Source organism: Apaloderma vittatum, unplaced genomic scaffold, assembly GCF_000703405.1.
Source record: "Apaloderma vittatum isolate BGI_N311 unplaced genomic scaffold, ASM70340v1 scaffold3148, whole genome shotgun sequence".
Classification (NCBI taxonomy): Eukaryota; Metazoa; Chordata; class Aves; order Trogoniformes; family Trogonidae; genus Apaloderma; species Apaloderma vittatum.
In genome coordinates, this window is record NW_009728880.1 from 14,952 (window position 1) to 38,966 (window position 24,015).

The 24,015-nt window shown below is 43.0% G+C and overlaps 1 protein-coding gene across 1 annotated transcript in view; it reads left to right on the top strand.

Moving 5' to 3' along the window:
• Window positions 1-24,015, top strand: part of LOC104277564 (nesprin-2-like) — a 36,519-nt gene that overhangs the window by 11,565 nt on the left and 939 nt on the right. Inside the window, exons 3-18 of the mRNA XM_009874234.1 lie at window positions 2,570-2,732; window positions 5,767-5,954; window positions 6,114-6,264; window positions 6,752-6,934; window positions 8,242-8,379; window positions 9,272-9,466; window positions 10,310-10,592; window positions 10,958-11,026; window positions 11,820-11,956; window positions 12,882-13,011; window positions 14,339-14,550; window positions 17,256-17,456; window positions 17,745-17,873; window positions 18,358-18,546; window positions 19,203-19,296; window positions 19,549-19,628. Of these exons, the coding sequence (XP_009872536.1) occupies window positions 2,570-2,732; window positions 5,767-5,954; window positions 6,114-6,264; window positions 6,752-6,934; window positions 8,242-8,379; window positions 9,272-9,466; window positions 10,310-10,592; window positions 10,958-11,026; window positions 11,820-11,956; window positions 12,882-13,011; window positions 14,339-14,550; window positions 17,256-17,456; window positions 17,745-17,873; window positions 18,358-18,546; window positions 19,203-19,296; window positions 19,549-19,628 (2,542 nt within the window). The remainder of the gene's footprint in view (window positions 1-2,569; window positions 2,733-5,766; window positions 5,955-6,113; window positions 6,265-6,751; window positions 6,935-8,241; window positions 8,380-9,271; window positions 9,467-10,309; window positions 10,593-10,957; window positions 11,027-11,819; window positions 11,957-12,881; window positions 13,012-14,338; window positions 14,551-17,255; window positions 17,457-17,744; window positions 17,874-18,357; window positions 18,547-19,202; window positions 19,297-19,548; window positions 19,629-24,015) is intronic.

The following is a 24,015-nucleotide window of genomic DNA, read 5'->3' on the forward strand; positions in this document are numbered from 1 at the left end:
GTACGTTCGCAGTAACCCACAGGACTGAGCAAATCCAGCAGGATCATTCCCACATCTCCTCCATGAGTGCTTTACCTTAAAATGAGTGTCTAGCTGATGTACGTATCTTCTTTGATTACCTTAAGGTTGCTAATAAGATTGGTTGTTGCTTACAGAATGCCGTATTCGTTATGGATTAGCTGTCTTGCATATCTTCTGTCATTGTGTCATGTACATATAAACAGGTGACTGCACTTGATTACAGGCGCTTCAGACCCCTCTCCTCTAAAACGTGGTAGGACAGTTTGGCAGCAGGCAGGACTGTGGGCCAGAAGGGGCAGGGTTTTTGCATGAAGCCAGCATCCAGGTACCTTGTCAGAGCACTTCCGTCTTGGTGTAATCTGTCACTGCCTGCACTAGGTGAGATGACATCCCCCTCACCCTGCCCCAGTCCTAGCCTGCACATCGCTGGTCTTGCCAGGAGTATGTTAGGGTTCATCTCAGACTCCTCACCAGTTTTGGGACATGCAGTGAACCTCTCTTGTACAAGCTGCTCTTCCAGTCAACAGCTGCCAGCTTTTTTAGCTGATGACAGTTCCCAGTCATGGCGGCTGATGACTGGGAAATGTTTTGGCCTTTTCATGATGCATACTTTTAACTTTTTGCACTGCACTTGACTTAGATAATGGAGCTCATCTGGGTAGTTGCCAGACCAGGCAGTAATTTAGGGGCTAATTCGGAAATTTGCATTTAAAAATCATATACAAGTCCCAAATATCCATCCAAGGCACAGGGACAGAACTAGATGTCAGAGGGATGCAGGCAGCTGGGAGGACAGCACAGAAAAGCACTGCTGGCTAAGAATTGATTTCTTCCTTAGAACAGGGGTGGAATGATTTCATTTACTTTAGCATCTGCAGTGTTGAGGTTTATGGTACTGCAGAGTAGACCATTGTAGTTCATGGAGAAAAATGCTTACTTTTTGGTGCTGTTGGTCTCATCATGTTATCTAGATGTTTAAGACATGTCTGATAGAAATCATGATCTAGATTCTGGTTGGGTTTTTTTTCCATTAATTACCAAGGTCTAGATGTAAAGCTCAGTTATCTGTCTGAAGTCAGAGGTGTCATCCTAGTGTTGGGCTTTTTACTGATTTTTATAGGAAATTGCGATAAATGAGAACTTCAAGCTTCAGGAAAGGTTTGAGAGCAGCAAGGTAGTTCGGTAGATATTCGTCCAACACATGGGGACAAATTTGTCAAAATGTACAAACATGCTGCTTTGAAGGGCTGATGAGGGATTTTGATATGACAGTATGCTGTAAATGTTGGAAATAAAGTGTGTCTGCAGTTTGAGAACTGTAAGAGAAGTAAATGATCTTGATGGTTCTTTTGCTTGTCTGCTGCACAACTCTCTCCAGCCGTTGGATATTCTCCCTCTTCATGATTTTTTTTTTAATTTCATTTTCACCCACGAGGAGAGTTTGGCACATCTCCATGCCTTTCAGAATGTTGTTAAGAAGAGCCTTTAATGTCGTGATGCTGTAAATTCTGCAGTGGTCATTGCTCAGGCCTTCTCCTCTCCAGTCAGCATCCATTTATTCAGAGTGTTGGACCTGTGGTTTGGGTAAATTCTCCCTCCATTGGCAAAGCAGTACCTTGCTGGTTAGGGTGGGCCTATTGGTTGCCAAAGAAGACACTGAACTTAATTCACAGTAGGCAAATCAGGCCATAGATACCCATTTTAGTTCGACTGCGGCATGTTAGAGTATAAACTCTCACCTCAGCCAGTGTCCAAGAACTGACCGAAGAGCTCACTAGAAGATCATAGAATCATAGAATCATTCAGGTTGGAAAAGACCCTTGGGATCATCGAGTCCAACCACTACCCCTCCTCTACAAAGCTCACTCCTAAACCATATCCCCCAACACTACATCTAAATGATCTTTAAACATATTCAGGGATGGTGACTGAACTGCCTCCCTGGGCAGCCTATTCCAATGTGTGACTACTCTTTCTGTGAAATTTTTTTTCCTAATGTGCAGTCTAAACCTGCCCTCCTGTGGTTTGAAGGCATTCCCTCTTGTTCTGTCACTAATTACCTGTGAGCAGAGACCAGCACCAGCCTCTCTACAATGTCCTTTCAGGCAGCTGAGTGATGAGGTCTCCCTTCAGCCTCCTCTTCTTCAAACTACACAGCTCCAGCTCCTTCAATCGCTCTTCATAAAATTTATTCTCCAGGCCCTTCACCAGCTTCGTTGCCTTCCTCTGCACTCGCTCCAGCACCTTGATATCTCTCTAGTATTGAGGTGCCCAAAACTGGACAAACTGATGAATGAGGCTACAAAAATTGACTCTGCTCATACAGTTTTATAAACGAATTCACACAGGACTTCCCTGCAGCTGTAGAGCAGAGGCCTGCTGAGCCAATTTAGGTAGATTTTGACTAAAACATAGCTCTGATCTGCAGGCCACAGCTTGGTGCGACAGTAAGTGCTTGGTAAAGCCGTCGCCTGTCATCACCTTCTGCTAACATCCTTTCCACTGATTGCAGGTCCTTGTAACAAAATGTTCTTCCTGGTTTGCTTAGGGTGAAGAAACTGAAGGAAACATTTGCTTTTATACAACTATTGGACAAAAACATGAGTAACCTTCGCACCTGGTTGGCCCGGATTGAGTCTGAGCTTTCCAAGCCTGTTGTTTATGACATCTGTGATGATCAAGAAATACAGAAGAGACTGGCAGAACAGCAGGTGGGAAATGGCAGCAGCCAGAGTACACGAGCTGAAATGCTGCTGGTTACAATTGGTCCTGGTTTAAAATCACCCGTTTCTTTTCTTTAGCAAGTCCTTCTACCTGTTTGCTTTTCATGGCATGTTCCTGCCAAGATGTGTTACATGGAAGATTTTTGTTTGCTTGCTGTAATTTCAGTATTGTGTTGACTTACACACTTCTCCCTTCCCCCATTCCACCCAAGGAAAACATGCAGACTACAAAAAAAAAGTGGTTTTGCCTTTGATGGTTTACTCAATTAAGTACAGCAGACTTCATAAGGGCTCGGCAGCGCACAGGCAGTGGGTAGAATCCATGAGGGTGACTTAGGCTGACAAGACGTGAATACCAGCTCTCCTGCAAACTGGCTGTGACAGATTTAAGTGCCGTGATTTGATGTATTGCCCTCACCAGTTCTTCGCCTCCTTGCAGACAGCAGAGCAAGCTTGGCAGAGAAGGATGTTTGAGCTTTGGAGGGTGGACTTGTGCAATCACACCTTTGAGGCCTGATCTAGTGGGCAGGCTCTGAAGATCCCCTTAGGATTGAGCAGGATGTTGCATGAATCCCGCTGAGGCATAAGTGTGAACAGCCTGGCACTCTTGGGTGTCAGCTGAGTGTGTGTAGGCATTTATTCGGGATGGTGGCTCACTAGGGGGACCATAAGGATCTGTATTAGTTTTAAGTGCTGGAGATGGCAAGAATAGGGCACAGCTGAAGTGAAAGTGTGAGATAAGTTGGATAGTCCTGGAGTAAATTTCTCTCTGCAGCAGCCAGTGAAGGAAAAGGCACTTCTCCAAAGCACAGATTTGCTGATGGACTCAGCTTTTGCTCAGGACTGTGCTGTAAGTCTGCCCAGGTTCAAAGTGTCTCCCTGGGAAGGTTGAGAATGACCATGGCTGTCACCTGGCCTTTGTGTTAAACAAGAGTATTTGCCCCTGCTCTGTTGTTTGGATTGTTCCAAACACAGACCTCTGGCACCTCCAGCCTCCTTTTACTGTAACTTTTTAGCAGGCTGAGTGTGAGAACACTGTGCTGACTAAAAAGACCACAATGGGGAAGAAAAGAAAATGCCTCTTTGCCTCGCATTGGAGAAACCTTTATCTGGGTGCAAAAAGTGAAAAGATCTGTCCTGGTTTTATCAGAACAATTATTTCAGCAAGAGCAGAGTGATGGTGAGAAATATGCCCTGCAGGCTTCTTCTGTTTGACATCCATGACTGGAAAAGCTTTACCTGTTCAGTCTTGAATAATAACATTGAAAAGCATTGTGCATCCACAGAGATGTTTTATGGCATGTTTGTTCAATTAAAGGATGAAGATTAAAACATGAATAATACTAATTTTAAGATTTCAAAGATGTTTCACTGATGCAGAAGTCTAGCAGTGTCTAGTCTGTTTTAAGCTCTGTGGGCAATGCTGTGCAGCACTGAAGACAAACTACCTTTTAGGGCTCAGTGTATGTTCTTGGCCCTGTTACTTAGTTTGTTGTCTTTGTCTCACCATGATACGGTTGGGTCACTTGGAATAACAGCTTGGAAAACAGCAAGGATTCTGCCTCAGGTTATTCCACAAAGCTATGCACGATCAAAAGTGATGAGATTTTGTCAGCAACATTACCACAGTGCAAGTAGAGTGGATTTGTAATCTGTGACCCAAATTCTTATTCTCACTAATACAGCTGCAAATGCAGTGTCATTTAATGACTTCAGAAGAGTCTCTCCAGGTACTAGGAGTGGAGTGGAGCCTGCTTTCAGATGTAGAGCCTGTAGTGCCTCTTGCTCAGGAAACAGCTGCCAATCCTTAATAAACTGTCAAATATTATGTTGGGTCTGCTTCTGGCAGTCTCTCATCCATGCAGATATTTTGGCTTCTACATTCCTTAAAGCTGAACTTTACCACAGATCCCACAAGCCAAATGTTGACCATTTATGGCTTAGCCCTTCTCTCGGGTACCTATGTAACACCACTGAAGGCTGCCACTAGGTGATGTTCACCTCCCTGCAGCTTGCTGACTTCTGGGGAAATCTTCCTTTTGCATTTACTACAAGCTGTGTCTGTTTGGGGTTTTTTTGTTTGTTTTGGCTTGGTTTGGTTTTGTAAGTCTAGAGCAAAATGAATTCTGCTTCGACTGTTCACTGAGATCAGTAATATCATTTCATGGATGTTCCTGTTCAATACTGGCAGTAAAATATTCTTTTATGTTTAGTGTTATTCAATGAGAAGTCTCCGTGTCCTTCATTAGGAAAGCCAGAAATGTGTTGTAAAAATGAAAATGTAGAGGACATTGTAATTTAATTGATATTTACAGTTGGTAGCATTGTAGAGAGCTGCCTTTTTCATAAGAAATATTTAGGTAAGGCTTTCTTTTTCTACTATTCAGTTACATTGACTTAAAGAGTAGTTAAAGGTACAGAATGAGAGGCCAGACTATGATGGAGATGCAAGCTCTGGAGAAGAAACCTTGTAGTGTAGATTAGATAAACGGTGTTTTCCAGACCCTTTAAAATAGTCTGTCAAAACAGGAGCTCAACAAGAGAGAATAAGAAGAGTAGCGTAACACCGGCTGCTTGTGTGCAGTGTTTCCGCGTAGCAACCTGTGAGCACATAGTTACTAAAGTACGTGAACTGTACTAAGAGTTCTCTGTCAAGTCTTAGTGTTGTAAGCTGATACAAGGCACTGTCATCTTGTACTGTCAAAATCAGTTAAGTTTGTGTTTATGGTCTGTGTAAGATTTGGATTTTGAATGCAAATTGACCAGACCATTAACAAGAAGACTGAGCTTTCACTGAGAAACCAAAGCTGGACGATCGCTTTTTGCATGGCAGTTCTGTCCTGACCTGTCAGCCTGTCATCTGCGCAGCTCCTCTTGCAACTCTATTTTGTAAAGCTAAATGAGCTTTTCCTGACACACAAATTGCTCTTTCCCCATCCTCTGCAGCATTTTGAAAAGGTATGTCTGAAGTCTGGCTGCTCATGTTTTCCTTCTACTCAAGTTACTCTTTTGCCAATGGCAGGATCTGCAACGAGACATAGAGCAACACACTGCAGGGGTGGAATCTGTGTTTAATATTTGTGAAGTCCTGCTACATGATTCCGATGCATGTGCTAATGAGACAGAGTGTGACTCCATCCAGCAGACTACCAGGAGCTTGGACAGACGGTGGAGAAACATTTGCGCCATGTCCATGGAAAGGCGAATGAAGTAAGTCTCTATTTCTTGCCCCTCCTAAAGAAGCCTGTGGCAGCATTTTGAAGTAATGCTGTAGCTTTTGCCAGTAATTGAATTTTGAAAAAGAAAAAAATATCCAAAATTAGTAGTTGGCTTCAAGAAAATTTTGCCATTTTTGCATCTCCCTCTCAGAATCGAGGAAACCTGGCGCCTATGGCAGAGGTTTTTGGAAGACTATTCTCGCTTTGAAGATTGGCTAAAATCTTCCGAAAGAGCAGCAGCTAAGCCTAATTCTTCAGAGGTTTTGTACACACATGCAAAGGAAGAGCTGAAGAAATTTGAGGTGAAATTTTTAACTTAATTATCTTTATGCTCAGCACCAGGCTGAATGATCAAACTGCTAAATTTTTAATGCCTGTGTGAAATGCCTGGATCCCTAAAAACACCAGCTTGGCAGTGGTGATATGTAGAACGTAAATAATTTTTCCAGCTTGTGACTGCCATGTATCTGGCTGATTTATTTGTCTCCATACTTTTTTTTAATGTGGAGAATCCAATGCTTTGAACTGAAAAGATTCTGCCTGTAAGTTAAAGATTTGCTTTTTATAGGCAAGAGAGCTTTGTGGATTGATTTTTTTTTTAAAATTCCTTTCTAATTGAGGTAAGTTTGAGCAGATGATTTGAAATGTAGGTCCTTCTCTTGATTTAATTTTAAGGTTGAAAAGTCCCGTTTTTAAGAGAAGGGTGTCATCTTTTCTTGTGATAGATAGTATTGTCCAGATCCTTTCTCTCATTAGCAAGGGAACCAAGTACCTTGATTTATCTTGCAGGCATTCCAGCGGCAAATTCATGAACGCCTCACTCAGTTGGAGCTGATCAATAAGCAGTACAGGCGCCTCGCCCGCGAGAACCGCACCGACTCAGCCAGCAAGTTGAAGCAGATGGTACATGAAGGCAACCAGCGCTGGGATAATCTCCAGAAACGAGTCGCTGCCATTCTGAGGAGACTCAAGGTAATTGCGTGGTGGGGTGAGGGAGTGAGGAGCACTTGCAAATTCCTGTAGGAATTTCCCAGTTACTGGAGCAACTGTCTTGTGTTGGGTTTATGTCTTGAGTTGCCAGCTCTGGAACAGTCACCAAGTGCTTGGCATAAACGTGTCCTTGGTAGATGAGCTCTTGGTGGTTGAAGCAGCGTAAGTGGGAAACAGGTGCAAATTTTGGAAAGTATGTTGCAGGCCTTGCTGCTCCCATCCCACTCTCCTCTTATCAAGTCCTGTCATGGGTGGATGTGCTCATGCACCTGCACCTTCCCATAAATAAGAGGCAGAGAGACAAAAGGGTATGCTTTGGAGTTTATAATGCAGCTCCAGTTTATGCCGAGTTACAATTCATCTACAAGGCTTTAAACACTGAGATATGATGGAGAGGCATGCTGCTGTCACCAGAACCTGCTGCTGTGCCCTCTGCCTGGTGGAAGAATGTTGTGGAAGAATGTATCTGTGATGCTTCAGGTGTGCTGCTTGTCTGATTGAACTGATCTCTGGGCAGGTACTCTGCACTCTGCCCTGTGGGAAACATGTCACTGGCTGATTTTTAAGTAATTAAGCGCTGCAAGCAGCTGACAGGAAAGCTATTAGGTCTCAAAAGTCAATGCATGGGGCTGTGAAAGCTCTGGTGGGATTTGATCTGTGCAGTTAGGAGGTGTTGTGTTTGGGGTGTTGTATGATCCCTTTCCTTCCTGAACAGTAAATCCACCGAGGAGAACTGGGGCATGTCTGCATGTCTGTTAGCAGCATTGTGAGACATGGCAGCAGAGAGCGCTCCTCCTGGCCTCTGTGCCAAAGGATGTATTGATTATGATGGTGGTCATCCACAATCCAGCTTCTCCATTGTTTTACTGTCTTTAATGTCATAGTTTTTATTGCTCTAATTAGAATTGAGGCTTGCATCCTTTGTCTCTCTATCTTTTATATTTAGAACAAATTAGATGCTAAACCTGAGTCCACTGTTACACCAGTGTAATGACACAGGAGAAGGTTTACAATGTGGAAGCAAGAACATAATTTTATAGAAGGATCTTGCACTGTTAGAGTTTAATTCCCCCTCCCATACAAATAGTGTATTAACGTAGGACACTTTGTTCCAGCACCACTGAAGGAGGGGGACAGTTTTTGTATGTGGCATGATGCCATTTGTGCCCTGAAGGCCTTTAAGGTGAACAGCGGGTTTGAAACAAAACACTATTTTCAGAGAGGACTCCCATGACTTTCTTTTTTGGTAGCTGAAGTCTTGTAACACTGGTTCCCTTCTTCCTGTTCAGCACTTCACCAATCAGAGAGATGAGTTTGAGGGGACGAGGGAGAGCATCCTTGTTTGGCTCACAGAAATGGACCTCCAGCTGACAAATGTGGAGCACTTCTCAAAAAGTAACTTTGATGACAAAATGCGCCAGTTAAATGTACGTATCCATATACAGATGTTGTTTAATATAATTCACCTGATCCTGTTGGGCTCCCCTCTCTTGACAGAATCATCCACTTTTTGGGAATTTCACAGTAGCCAAAAGGTCACTGTAGAGATGTATTTGTTTTAAGACACCAGTAAATTGTTAAGACTTAACCTCTGAATGACAGTTAAACTGTATGGTGTTTAAATTTAGATTTAGTGTTCAAGCTTAGTTCTGTCCTGCCATTTTCTCCTAACATCAGATATCAGTGATAGTGGTATCTGGTCTGGAAAGGAGCACATGCACGTTAGTGTTAAAAGCAACATTCCTAAATTTGAGTGTTTTTTTCCTGGTGAAATTTTGAGTTGGCATTAAGGTAAGATTTTTCCTCTGCAATTGTCTGTGGCTGGGGCTTTCAAACAGAAATAAGATGTCAGGCACGTGAAATGATTCTAGAGGGCATATCAATTCTTTGCTGCCTACTCATACGCTCGTTTTCTTCTTTCTCCTTGTACTGTTAATCGTTTTGGGATGTAGATTTACTGTTGTGTAGGCTGGAAGCCCAACCAGCCAAAGCAGACTTCTTTGCCACTGAGAAGAATAAAATGAAAGAATAAAATGAAAAAATAAAATCAGAAAAATAAACTCTGATTAGCTGAACTCTCATAGCGTGATCCCCTGCAGGCTCAGGACACTGCCTGACAATGCTACTTTATTTGGAGCTTTAATCCTGATAATAAAACAAACTCCTGGACCTCTTGAGCAAAAAGATACTTGCCAAATGAAATTGGACAACAGTATCAGCTGCTGCTTTTCTTTCACTGCAGTGAGCGAGAAAAGGACGTCAAACCTTAGGTTAAAAAGGGGAGTTGAAAGAGTAATTTTTCTTGTATGTTCCAAATAGGGTTTCCAGCAGGAAATAACACTAAACACCAATAAGATTGATCAGCTAATCGTTTTTGGGGAGCAGTTGATTCAGAAGAGTGAGCCTTTGGATGCTACCCTGATTGAGGACGAGTTGGAAGAACTTCATCGGTATTGTCAGGAGGTGTTTGGGCGAGTTGCCCGGTTCCATCAAAGACTGACTTCAAGGCATCCCGTAAGAAGCACCGGTTGTTTTAAGATGCATGTCAAGATTTGGGTGTTGGAACTGCAATGCTCATTGCTTATGCCTAGCAGCTTGACTGAGTGGTTTGAGCTCAAAGGGGTCAGGAGCTCCTCAGGAGTTGTGCCAGCTTTGCTAAGTCCTTGTCACCGGTCTTGTCTCCTCACGCCTCTCCTTTTGGAACTCCCATCAGCAGAATCTGGATAATAGCATGGAAGTAATTCATAGGTTTAATATTTAGATAGTAGTGGTCTAAGGGCTTCAAAAGCTTCTTTGGTGTTTTTCGTATCACTTTGTTGTCTTAAACTTCAATAACGTGCTTAGAATATCGCTTTATGGATTTGTTTGTGAGGCCCCATCTCTCCACTTCCTTGTGAGAACCCTGAATACGTTAACAGCATGCTCTTTTCACTGGGAACATCTAGATGGTTCTCAGTTTGCTTTGGCTCAAAAAAGAAAGAACATCTGTTAGAAAGCCAGGTAGAGGAAGTAACATACGAGTAGCTGCACACGCCTGCCTGAGCATCATTTCCCTGCTGACCTGTGCAGTCCATTTGGAACTGGGTACCCCTCCCTGCAAAATAAGGAGAGATGTTACAGTGGTGGTTGAGTGTCCTGAAAGGGGGAGAGGAGGCTGCTGATGTGAGGATTGTTTTGGCAACAGAGCAAGGAGGCAGAAATTAGGCTTCCCATTAATTTTTGGCATATGGTCTTCGATTACCATAACTGACTGCGAAACAGCCCCCAGTAGTACTGTGTGGCTCAGCCATTAGATCATTAAGAGGTGTAGATCTATTGTAAACTTTATTAATATGCAGTAATTGTCATTAATTTTAGGGATTGGATGATGAAAAAGAGACATCCGAGAATGAGACAGATCCAGAAGACTCCAGAGAAATGCAGAATGATCCCTGGCATAAGAAGGCCATCAGTGAGGGGCCCTCTTCGACGCAGTCCCTTTGCCACCTTATGCCCCCTACTCAAGGTCATGAAAGATCGGGCTGTGAAACTCCTGTCAGTGTTGACTCCATCCCACTCGAGTGGGATCACACAGGTGATGTGGGAGGTTCTTCCTCTCATGAAGATGAAGAAGAAGCAACATACTACAGTGCTCTGTCAGGTGAGACCTGATTGCCAGCTGTTTGTCTCAACATAGACCACTGCAGGATGTCCCTGCATGGGAAGGGAGGGGGATTGAGGTCTTGCTCCCATGTTGTTGGTTGCTTTTTCAGTTACTATTAATAGATGTGAGCAGTCTCCTCTCTTAGGTGTCTTCTTGATGAAGGGAATGGTATTGTCTAAACCAAGCTTATATTTTTTGAAACCTAAGGTTTTTAGAAATCTTATCTTTTAAGAACGTTTGGTGAAAACATTATACCAACAAGTTATCTTGTCCTTTGTTTTTGCTGTCCCTTATTGTTTCAGTTGTCTTTAATAGTTGGAAAATATTGAATAGTGAGGAAAATGACATTATTCTTTTTTCAGATGTAGAAATCACTGAAAATCCTGAGGCATATCTTAAAATGACCACAAAAACTTTGAAAGCATCTTCTGGTAGGCACCTGCTAATGCATGTGTCTGAACATGGCAATCTCCCTGTGCTGCACGCTATATTCCTCAACCTCTCTCATATGTAATGTCTGACTTCCTGCCTTGTGTGGACACCATGTCTCATCCTGTCATGGTGTTCTTACGCTGCAGTATTCACATGTACATTACGAAGCAGTCAAGAACACACCATTTAGATTTTGCCTGGTAAATGCCAGGGTGGTTAATGTGCATTTCATTGTATCAATCCGAAGTCTTTTGGTACTTTCTTGGTGGTTTGCTCTGGGGTAGTGTCACTTTTTTGGTTGTTTCTAGTTTTGATTGCATAATTATTGAAGTCAGTAGTTCCAACTCTGCAAGTGTTTTGTGCATGACAGAAGTCTGCGTGTCCTGTCTATTAAATCCAGAACCAGTGTTCTGCAAATCAGGACATGTCTATACTTGCCCCTACTGAAACGTGTTGCAGATGTGTGATGGTATTGTTGGGATGCAAACTTTCCAAAACCGCAGTGCAGCCTTTTTCTTTTATTTTTTGAATACTCTTACCTGTATTCAAGCATTTTCCAGAAGAAAACAGAATGTCCCATAACTGCATGGCTCTCATCTCATTACCTTTGAAACACTGTTGATGTTTTGCAAATGTGCATGCTTTGCAAGGAAAGCTGCAAAACTGTCATTTTTATGCCATAACTTGATGCCATTTTATTCAGAGCGCTTTCTAACAATACAAAGCAACAGCTTCCTTGCGGAGATGGGATTTTGCACTCATGGCATACAGTTTTGGTTTTATTTGTTGCAGGGAAGTCCGTTTCAGAAGCTCATCCTTGGCATTCTCCAGATAGCCCAGTCTGCAGGAAGCACCGGTACAACCAGTCAGAGATGATTGGAAATGTATTGTCTGGTCCAGAGACAAGTACTCCCTATAAGCCAGACTATGTGAGTTGGAATCTCTGTGGGCACTGAAGCTGTGCTAAACAACCTGTTTGTTGTTCATGTGTAACTCCATCCTCTTACCTCCTCCTAGCATGAAGCAAAAGATTAGTCCTGGCCAGAATGTTTGTGTTTGCTTTATGCAAACTTAGACATTAATTCTAGTGGCTCAGCTAACCTGTGACAGTCTCTATCCACCCGCTAGAAAATCTTCTTTAAAGCAATTCAGAACAATCACATTAGGCTTCTGCTCAGCCTTAGTGTCTGGAGGAACTTGTTTCCTCTATTGTCGTAGGACAAGTCCAGGGGAGTTTACCCCCAAGGAAAGGGTATGAATACTCTCCCTTGGTACCTACTGACATATCTCCCTTTCCTAAGCAGACCAATTTGAAGGGTCTTTTTCTAGCATGCAGCCCACCATTTAATCTCTTTCTGGGCACTGAAAGTGTGCCAGAATGGCTATTGTTTGTTGATACCTCAGCCTTAGTGGCTGGTTGCCAGCCATGGCTTCGTCAGCAGCTGGCGGGCTTAGTGGATCTAGACCAGTTGTCAGCACTCTTCTGGGCACAAGATGGTACTGGTATCTGGCTGCTTTTGTCATCATTAATTTGGTCTTAGAGCCTGAGAGTCGATATTGCCAAGACCAGAATCCAACAAAGAGCTTCAGCAGATGTACGTTGTCTGGTACATGTAGTGGAAAGCGATTAATTTGCCAGTCCTGTAATAACTAGTGTCACTGTGGTGTGTGTTTCTTTACTGAGAAGGGACCAAGGGCCAGTATCGACTGTTAGCAAAGATGCAGGAGCCCAGTGCTAAATCTGACATGCAGGAGCTTGGTGGCAGTACAGCTGCCTCAAAGTAGCACAGGTGAAGTTTGACCTTTGGTGGCTTGTTAACCTGCAGGGCTCACCTCACCAAAATGTCATTCCAGGTGAAGCAGCTCAGCTCTGCAAGCAGCAGTAGCATCAACAAGGAGAAAATTGCATCTGCTAACATGAGCGATGAAGAACCCCAGGATGACCAAGAGCTTGTGAATATAGCAGCTGCAGAGAAGCAGCCAGGTACAGAGCGTTAGGAGTGGCTTTTGTTACGAGATGCTTGTCCTGTGACTTGGGGGGAGATGAAGCAAAGGTGGCACAAAGGCAGCACGTTTGCCCTGAGAACAAAATAGAAGTAAACTGCTACCCTCTAATTTAGTGTATTTTGCTAAGATGCACTGAGCTGCCTTCTCACCTGGTACTGTCCAGCCCACGTTTGCTGCTCTAAACATTTAGATTTTCTGCCGGAATTGAGGTTTTTATCACTTACACTTCTGTCTCTTTGCTAGTTGGAATGAATGGAACAACTTCAGTTTTGAGTGGTACTGAATACTTCGCAGAGGCTTTTAATCAGATTTCAAACCGAGCAAGTGTGTCACTTTGTCTGAAATAAGATTGCTGTAGTTCATTTTCTCATTTATGTAACAAGGTACTACAGCTCCCATTTACAGAAGTGTTTTGTCAAAGCTTGTAATGTATTCTCCTCTTCACTGTCTTCACTATGGTCTTTTCTTCCAAGCAGGCCAATGAGTTGGTTTTCTTAACCTTTTAGGACCTCGTTCCTGGTTTCAGGTGCTTGAGATTGTAATAACACATCTGTACGGTAATCACAAAAGCAAATCAAGTGGTAAAAAGAAGATTGCAGCTATACGCACCAGCTTACGTGGTTTATGTCTCTGGTCTCAGCAATGGGCCGGGGTTGAGTCCCATACATGAGATGAATAAGGGAACCCCTGAGAAGAGTTTTGTTGTGCTTCCAGGAATCATAGAGTCATAGGATGATTTGGGTTGGAAAGGACCTCAAAGATCATCTAGTTCCAACCCCCCTGCCATGGCAGGGCCAACTCCCGCTAGATCAGGTTGCTCAAGGCTCTGTCCAGCCTGGCCTGGAACACTTCCAGGCCTGGAGCGTCCACAGCTTCCCCGGGCAAGTGTTAGTGATTGCACAGGTGGCATCTGCATCTCCTTTAGCACTGAACTAATGATACATGAACCCAAGTCCTAACTGCTGGATCGTACTTTGTCCTGTGATGAATTTTGGTGTCAACAAAATCACAGCTGGGCTCGTTGAATTCAGTCTCCTTAGATTTGCTCTGTTCTTCTAAGTGAATTAAAACATCGTCAGTTAATGTGATTAAAATCCTGTATAGGATTACTTGACTGGAAATACGAAATTTACAGACTGTAGACTCTCAAGAAAAATGTGTCTGGGTAACAGTAGGATACAACTGCAATTATTTGACCTTGAGTGGATTGCAGAATTAATTTACTTGTAAAAACCCCTTGTGGCTGTTTCATGCACTCTTCACCTTATTGAAGCTTTCAACATTTGTTGTTCTATCATTTGCAGGCATTATTGATAGATGGGAGCTCATCCAAGCTCAAGACCTCAGAAATAAACTCAGGATGAAACAGAAGTTGCAGCAGTGGCAGCAGCTGAACTCGGATCTCAGTGACGTCTCCACTTGGCTTGATAAAACTGAGGAAGAGCTGGAAGAGCTGCAAAAAGCAGAAGCCCCATCCAGCATGCAGGAGTTGGAACAAACAGTCAAGAAATTGAAAGTAAGTTAATGGCATACTGAGAGGTAGGATTTCAAGATGCTGATGCTCTTTATCTTTGCCTCTGGGCTCCTAGGATCTGTGAGCAGGGTGAATGCCAGTAACAGCGTGGTAGGCCACAGAGGGCTAAGCTGTTTTCAGCTAAGAGGACTAAAGAGGGTAGTTAAGCAAGGTGCTTCTGTCTTCACATGCAGAGATTTGCAGGCAGTACGCCTGGATACAACAGGCAGCTGGCTGCCTGTTGAAATAAAACAGGCTGAAATAAAAACCTCTTCCTTTCTGTTTTCTTGTGGAGACACTTTATTCTCTCTCAAACAAAACATTCAGCCCCAAACTTATGGTTTTAGGCCTTTTGTTTTAGAAAACAAACATAGAAAAAAAGACAAATAATGAAGGCTTAGATTTGCCAGATGTCTGGGCTCAGACCCTGTCTTGGGAAGTGGGGTATCCTGAGCGATGATATTGGCATTTTTATCTCATTCTGTGCCATTCCCCTCTCTGCAGACCAGAAACAGATTGAAAATTAGCTGGGTTTACAGGCTGCAAAGTCTAGGCTGATTTTTTTTTTTTAATTGAATTAAGGGGGCATGGGGAGCTGTAGCTCCAACAGGGAGACGGAGAAAGACTTGCTCTGAAGCTGTGTGTTCTAGCAATATAATGTTTACAAAAAATAGCTCTATATAGCACCTTAGTCCAATAATCGAAGGACATATCAAAATGTGCGGTTGCATTTTTTCACTTATCAAATGCATATTTCTTATTGAATAGAATGTATTAGTTAAAAACAAGAAACAAAGTAAATTCAGTCTCTGCTAATCTTCAGACAGGTAGTAGAACAGTTAGAGAGAAAATAACGTGATCATTTGTCAGCGTGTGCGGTCAGGTTATGTTGCCTGCTCTGACTCTCGGCTTCCATAAATTAGGACTAGGTCAGGTCTGCAGGCTGAAGCAGCGGGCTGCCACGGGAAGTGTCAGTGCTGGGTCCCTAGGCCTTGGGAAACAGAATGCCTCGGGGTGAGCTCTGAGGGAGTGAGTGTTCCTGACGCTTGCGGGAGTGTGGGCTCCCTCTGTGCTCACCCATCTGCCAGCAGCCTCATACAGAGTCACCCACATCCCGAGGCTGCTGGTTGGTTGGGCGTCACACTTGGGATGATGCTCACAAATAAAACACTCCACAGAACAGAGGAAGGATTTCTTAGGCATGTTGATAATATGCTTAAACCTACATGTCCTTGAGTAGTTGTTAGGCCAGGCAGAGTGACACTGTGCTCCAGCGTGTGACCCCAGTAAGAATGACTCTGATTATGTTGGCCAATCTGGCTTAGGCACCAAGCGCTAGGAGAGGTCTGGTGATGCCTCATGAGTGGAGGAAGGTGCTTCCCTTCAGACTGGAGTTGGGTGTCTGACCTCCTGAAGGAGCAGAGCTTCGCTTCTCTCCTTTGCATTTCCTTAAGAGGCATCCAGCTGGCTGTAAATCCCCTTTCCAGACAGCTTGGCTTTCTACGGGTGTCTAAAAGAGCCATCACACTCTAAGACGTGAATTTTATGAGATGTCAGGACATCCCAATTGCCCTGGATAAGGATAAAGCCAGCCTGGCTGCAGACTGGCTTACTGGTGTTTATAAGTCTGTGATGGACCATTTGTATTGTCTGATAGTGAAAGAAACTTTCTTGCTTGAAGAACGGAGAGGGGGTTCTTTGTTGGGCAAAATGTAATTTAGACCAGCAGTTTTCAACAAGTGGGACACAGATCTTGAGAATATATAGAGTGACCCTCTTAGTTACAAAGGCTGCTTCGAAAAACATTCTGAGCTGTGTTGATTGCGGGACTTATCCCACAGCTCTTACTTTTCTGCTGCAAGAGCCCACAACTTGAAGAAGACTGAGTACTCTTGATTCAAACTGTAAACTTCTTGAGAGTATGAGGTATTGTTTGGCATTCTTTTTTTTTTTTTAGACAAAACTTCAAAAATACATGCTCTACTTTAACATAAAGGGGCTTAGATGATGCAGCCATGACTTTGCAAATCCCATATTATTTTTCCCTGCAGTTTTAAGGGAGAGAAGAACAGGCAAAACTGCCATTCGGGAGGACCTCAGCAAGTTAGAGAAATGGGCTCATAGAAACTCACACTAAAGAGCAGAAGAAGAAGAATTTCTCACCACAGGGGTGGTCTGGTGTGGGACCAGGGCTCCAGAGGGGATGAGGATTCTCTGTTGTTCGAGATACTGATAATTTGATTTGATGAGACCTTGAGCATCCTGCTCTGAGTTTGAAGTTGGCCCTGCCTGGGGAAGGAGGGTGGAGTACAGACCTCCAGATGTCCCTTTCAGCGCTATTCTAGGATTCTGAGGCAGTGAAACCTTTGTAAATCAGGAGTAAATACTATGTGATGACCTATGGGAATAATTGTCCAAATGTCAGGGAAAAGCTCAGAGGAATGAAGGGCAGATGTGGATTAAGCCATAATGCCTGTGACTTAGGGAGAAACACAAGCCCAGCCAGATTTGTTTTCTTCCAAGTGAAGGTTTTGGCTTTTTAAAAAAAAAACATTAAAAAGGCCACCTACTTTAATATGTTTCATAGCAGTATCTGAAAAGCCACCAGATTCAAACTAATTTCCTCGATACCTGTGATACTCCTGAAGGCGTAGTTTTATTGTAAATAAACAATATGTTTTTCATCTTTCACCATCTGTTTGTACCAGGACATGCTTAAAGGATTCGATAACTACAAGGCAGTGGTGCTTTCCGTTAACTTGAGCAGCAAAGAATTCCAGAAAGCAGATAGCACAGAGTTCAAAGAGCTTCAGAACAGGCTTCGGAAGGTGAATTTGCACTGGGAGAAAGCAACTCATGCACTGGACAACTGGAAGAAAGGTTTACAACAAGCCCTACTGAATTGCCAGGTGCGTGCCCTGTGCCAGCTTGTAAGAGAAAACTCGTCAGGGTGTTACCGATGGGTAGATGAGGGGAGAGGACAGAGGGGTAATTCCTGCACATGAGAGGAATGATTGCTCAGAATGCAGCACATTTAATTTTCTTACAAACTCAACTCTGTTAGGTTTGGTGAAATTTTTCAACTGGAAAAATCCCCATTTATTACACAGGTGGAATAATTTGACTGGGTTGCTATGGCCTCACTAACCATGAATTTGTTGTTGCGTCTGTCTAATCTGGTCATTTTGTTTGTCTAGGACTTCCATGCTCAGAGCCAAAATCTAATCCTGTGGTTAGCAAGTGCTGATAGCCGAAGGAATGAAGCACAAATAATAGATCCAAATGCTGACCCCAATACAATACTGGAAAGCCAAAAGGAGCTAATGGTAAGTGTAGTCTTAACTAACTCAGCTCTTCCAATGAGTTAGTAGCTCTTACCATGAAGTGAAGAGCAATATATTTATTTCTCAACATGTCTGCAGCCTGTCCTTGAACCTGCTGTATTCAGGCACGTGGCTGGTTTCTGGAGTAGACTAAGAGATTGCCTACATGAGGCATTTTTTCCATAATTAAGTTCCTTGTGAACAGTCTTTATGCTGGAGTAAGACTGCCAATTTCCAAGATTTCCTGTCTTTTTCATATGGATTGATTACTACTAAAACTATTTCTAAATGTTAGTTCAAGCAGGTACAACCAGTCTCTTCAAGAGGACTTCATTTCATGCATAGCTGTAATAGCCATTCCTATGTATTGCAGATTCTCAGGCAGGTTGAGTTGTTCTTTAAAGCCTTCCAGAGTTCCTCCTCTTATGAGAACATCTTTAAAGTTGAGAGTATCGCTCTTCCTCACTGTTTGTTTGTTTATTCTAAGCAACTGGAGAAAGAGCTGCTGGAACAACAGCTTAAAGTAAACTCACTTCAGGAACTCACTGCTTACCTGCTGCTGAAATCAGATGGTGATTATATTGAAGCTGATGAGAAGGTCCATGTAATTGGAAGGAAACTGAAACAGCTTATTGAACAAGTTTCACATGACTTAAAAACAATACAAGGAAATCTGGTGAGTCAGAGTTTAAATACTTGCTCATGGATCTTCCTAAATGTGAAGTAGTATACTAAGAGTAAAGGTATTTATAAAAGACTAACTTCGAACTTGAATACTTCCACCTTCATAAACTGAAAAAAAAACCCCATACAGTTAAGTCTGGCTATAGAAAAAACTTCAGCACCACAAAGCTCCTAAAGCATTGAAATGAATTGCCCAGAGAGCTTGCGCAGTCTCCATCCTTGAGGCATTTGAAGAGCAGACGGGATAAAGCTTTGAGTAAGGCTTCTGGTCTGGTCCTGTAGCTGATCTTGCGTTGAGCAGGAGGTTGAACTTCCTGAGATCCCTTCCAGCCTGAATAACCCTGTGATCCACACCAAGTCTCAGGCGAGGAGTGTGTGAACGAATGCATAGGAGTTGTAGTTCACAGCAATACGTTGCTTGTCCTGAGAGCTGTCAGATAGAGACGTTTTCAAGTTCATACCTCTGCCCATCTGTTCCATTGTAATTTCATAGTGTAGAGCAAAATGTTTTGTAGCATCTGGTTACGCACATGCAAAGAGGCAGTGGTTGTGGACCTACAGAGAGCTGATAAGAGATGCCTCTTTGCATTTCATCTATTGTCAGTTTTGAGCGTGCATTTTGAAAAGGAAGGTGTGGTTACCTTTCAGGATACCAGAACGTTCCTGCTAGATCCAGATGACTTGGACTCGGGAGTCAATAACGCAGCCACAGCAGAATCCAGTCCTGCTGTGAAGAAGGCAAGTATCCTTTGACATATTTAACCTGAAGGTTCCTCAAACGTAATCATTTTATCTTTTAGATGTGTCTACCTTATTACAGAATTTACAACAGGGCTTTTATCTATCTTTTTTGAGAAAGATTAATTCCTTGTGATTTCTGAATCCTAGATACTAAAAGCTGTTTCTCTCGGCAGCTCACCGTGCAGAGGTCTGCAGATGGCAGAAGCAGTAGCAGCACAAGGTATTATTTTATATTTTCTTGATCTCTTGAAAGATAGTGAAAATGGCAAAGGCAAGCTGAATGCCAGCAGAAACCTGGGCGCTTGTTCCTCACAGGTTGACCTACAGGGGCAGGTGATTTCTGCCTACCTGTAGTGTCTCCTTCACCAACCAGCTCTGGGCTGCACTGTGGTGAATGGTTTACTTTACAACTCCTGCTCCTAAGCCTCTGCACCAATGCCAAACCTTAGTTTGCCTTTACTCTTGAGAAAATGTTTTTTGTGCCAAACGGGGCAATATTTTAGTTTTAATTATTCCTTTAATTCTGCCATCGTACCTGGAGAGAAAAAAACCCAAAAAAAACAAAAAAACCACCCCAACTTGCAGAGTAGTTATTAAAAAGAGCGACCTTGTGCCACAGCACCCTAGGGCCTGTGCAAAGGATGGATCTCAGAGATGCCAAAGCAGAGAAGAGCCTTATCAGTCTGAACATTGGCTTTCCTTTATACTTCAACGTGTATTTGAAGTATAAAGGTTGGTTTGTCTCCTGGGAAAAGTTAAGTTTGCATCTGAAAATACAGTAAAAACCACACTGATCTAAGCTGTTACAGATCAACGTTTCTTCTTCAGTGACGGGGGCAATAAAACCCAACCAGCAGCTGGCTTCCCACCGAGCACTGTGGCACGCTTCCAAGTTAAAGCATTTAATGTGCAGTGTGTTGCCCTGTAAATACGCCGTAGCCTCGCATCTTAGGGTAGTGCGAACCCAAGAGGGGGAGTTAAAACAACTTGTTTAATTGAAACTGACGTGCCTTTTTTTCTTTTTTTCCTTCTTTTCCTCTTTTCTTTTTTTCCTTCTCCTTTTCAGAAGGGAAAGCCATCCACAACCTATTCAAGTAATTCCTCGGTCTCCCTCCTTCTTCTACCGTGTATTACGAGCAGCTTTACCTCTTCAATTGTTCTTTCTACTGCTTTTGCTTCTGGCTTGCATGATTCCATCTTCTGAGGATGACTACAGCTGCACCCAAGCGAACAACTTCGCCCGTTCTTTCTATCCCATGCTGCGATACACCAATGGGCCTCCGCCAACTTAGGAAGCAGCCCTTGATCTTCGGTGATACCAAAACACACTCTCTGTGGTGCTTTTTTTCATGCTGCTGCTAGCATCAACCGAGCAGTGATGTCGCCTAATTACAAGCAGAAACTTTTGTGCTGAGTTAGTTCCCCAAACCGGTCACTGCAGCACCCCCTCATCCTACACGCCGCTGCTCAAGTTGCTGCTGCAGCTAAATAATGCCTCACGTTTATAGCCTCCGTGCCCCGTCACAGGGAATGTGTTAAATTTCACGTCTCAAAATGTATATCTTGACAGAGTTTCAGCGTTTTTGTATGGAAAAAACAATTTTTTTCTATAGATTTTTAAACTGTAAGCAACACACTTTGTACTTCAATGCAATAGATACATTATTTTGTAGGTGCAGTGCTCTAAGCTTACAAGGTGATTGAATACTGAGTTTACTAGATGCAGAAACTACATCACGGTAATCTTAAACACAGCAGTCTGTCTCAGGTTAGCATGACAGACAAGCAGTTGAAGAGGCACTTTGCCTGAAATGATGACTGCGTACGCTTCATGTTGCCTGTATCTTTTGGTACTGTAGTCACTTGGTGGAAACAAAAAAAATCGACATCTTTTTGGACCTTTGCTATTGTATATTATTCATCTAACACGTTCAATAAAAGGATGCACATTTGTTTTGTTTTGCATATGGTGTGCTAGTGGTTAGGACTGCTGTGTTGTCTTTTTATACCACCTTTGAAATAAATTGTTGCATTGCATGGGAATGGTTTATAATGCACATATTTTCTAGGTGAACATGATTATGTAGACTATGCCTGATGTATACAAATAATGTAATGACTTTTTAATGAAAGATTTTTTTTTTTCAGTTTTTAACCTGCTGAATAGTGTACAGTATCTTGGGAGATAATTGTGCGTTTTTATAAGCTTCATCTTTTAAAATGAAACCGACACTCGGGCAACAGCTAGAGAAACACTGTGTACAGTCAGCATTGCTGTTGCTTCTCGGTTGTACAGTTTGAGTACTGTCATTAAAGTTTTGCCAAGGCTTGCAGGGAGTTATCGGTGTGTCTAGTGGGGGGAGCAGCCAGCCACGTGTTGCTACAGCGTTGACTCTTCCGCTCCTGTGTAAGTCACTTCACTTGCACGCTAACGCGACGTTGTCAGACGAAGCATAACCGCTCGCTCGCTTACCAGAGCAAGAGATTAAAAATTCAGAAGTGGAGCCTGTGTTCGGTGGCACAGATCCTTTCCTCTGCAACGGATTAATTTCCTGAAGGAAGAACACAAAGTTGAGCCAACCCGTGCTTATTACTAGTATGAAAGGCTGAGCTCTTTCCCCTAGAAGGGAATTTCTAAACCAGGATGCTGACACATCTCTATCGCAGCCCCAAGCCGCAGGGCCGGGGTTCCAGCCTGCGAAAGACACGGGGTCCAGCCGCGCTTCCAGCCCTGGTGGCTGTTACAGCCTGAGCCCTCATGCTCCTCGGCGTAGCTGAGTCTGTGGAGCCAGACCTGTGCTCCAGCTCCCAGTTTCACAGCTACAGCTCTCACAGTAGTGCTGTCGCCAGATAAGTGATGGGTCCTCCCCGCCCCTCACTGCACACAGACACACACACTCTCCTCTCTCCCTCTGTCATAATTTTTTTTTTATTTTGAAAGCAATTACTTTCAGATGGAGCTCATTTAAGTTTCTGTCTCTAGAAATCAGTGGGCTCTAACCATTCTTTCATTGCCAGGTTGTCACAAATGCCCATGCAAACCTTTCTGCCAAGCACTAATATTCAGTAGTTCTGCCATTAGAGAACCTAAGCAGGGAAAAAAAATTGAACAATGTTAAAAGGTCTAAAGAAAAATTTCATAGGCAGCAATTTCCCTTCATTATGTATTGTTATATCAAATTGTTGAAGTGATGTAATGTATAAAATGAGGAGCTTTCATGAAATTATCTCAAAATGTCACCTCCCAAAAAAAATCTGGGAAAAAAATAAACTTCCCCCCAAACCTATTTTAAATCGTTTTCTTTCCAGTTGATTATAAGCACTGCACTGCAGGCTGACACTGAAGTTTGCTTCAAACAAGTCTATACATACACCCACCAATTTCTTAGTGTCATCCTATCACTCAGGACTGGGTTGTTAGTGTTCAGTGAAGGAAAAAAAAAATAATTAAAAAAAGGGCAAGAGCAATAGCAAGAGCCAGCACGCATGTGCACGCTTTTGCACATGTAGGGCTGAAATCAGGCCAAAATGAGTTTTAAGTTGAAATTCTATTTCTACAGCAAGGAGATGAGACCTCAATCTGTTTTCATTTATAGCTAACACTGCCAACCCCCTGCCAAATAGTCAGCACTTCTGCTAGCAGAGGACTGTTCATGAGTACTTGCCTCCCTTGATGGTTGAATGTGCTGGTCCCTGAGCCGCCCAGGCACAACCTCCCATCTTCTGTGGTCTCTTGGTGCTGGGAAACATCCTGAGAACGCAGGTACCTGACACAGCAAGTCAACCTGCACCATGGGAAGTCTGCGGAGGTGAAGATGAGCCATGCGCCCCCACGGACAGTCCACGCTCACAAAACTGAGTTGAGCTCAGCTACAGGAAAGAAACGAACTAAGAAGCCAGCAGTTTTGGTTTCATGATACCTGTTTATTCAGCCACAACCGTCTACAACTGAATGCAACACACATCACTAGACAAATTAAGTTCACAGAATTGAAGAGCAGCTGAAAGGTGTGGTAGGTGTATTTTTTAAACCTTAGGATAACACATATAAAGTACTTTAAAAGGCACAAACTTCAGCTGTAAACCTGTTTCCGTTACAAACTCACAGTGAAGGTGAAACCACGTATAAAATAGCACTCAGAGCAGAAGATTCTGGGGAAAATGGACAAAGGAAATGTTCAGTAAGCACTGCTGATGGCTATGCCAGCAATTAATATGTGGCATTATGCCGAGTGAAGAAGGTTTTTGCCTGTTGAGGCAGTAACAGCAGAAGTTGGCATTTTTATCACACAGCAATCTTGGTTTCTACATGCACTTTGATTGAAATCTTTGACATTCAACAATGCATGAGGCATGTAGGTGGCTCTGGCATATAAAGATGGAAAGAATTAAAAAAAAATCCAGATCATAAAATGTTAACTGTGAAACAATAAGCCATTTACCTTACCACACTTCAGTTCAGTAGTAAAACACTGAAAAATAAATGTAAGCAATACTTGTTTTCCATGTTTTAGCAATCCACTTGCTTTTCATATTCTCATATACAACATTGTTTTTAGTATTGGTTTAGGCACAGGGTCACCACGATAGGTGAGCACATCCGTAACTGCTCTGCTGAGTTACTGTGTCACAGGACATGAATAATATAAATAATTCCTTCTGAGACAAATGTTGACAACAACAAAGGCTGTTCCATGGTGTCCAGCTCTGCATGTATGGC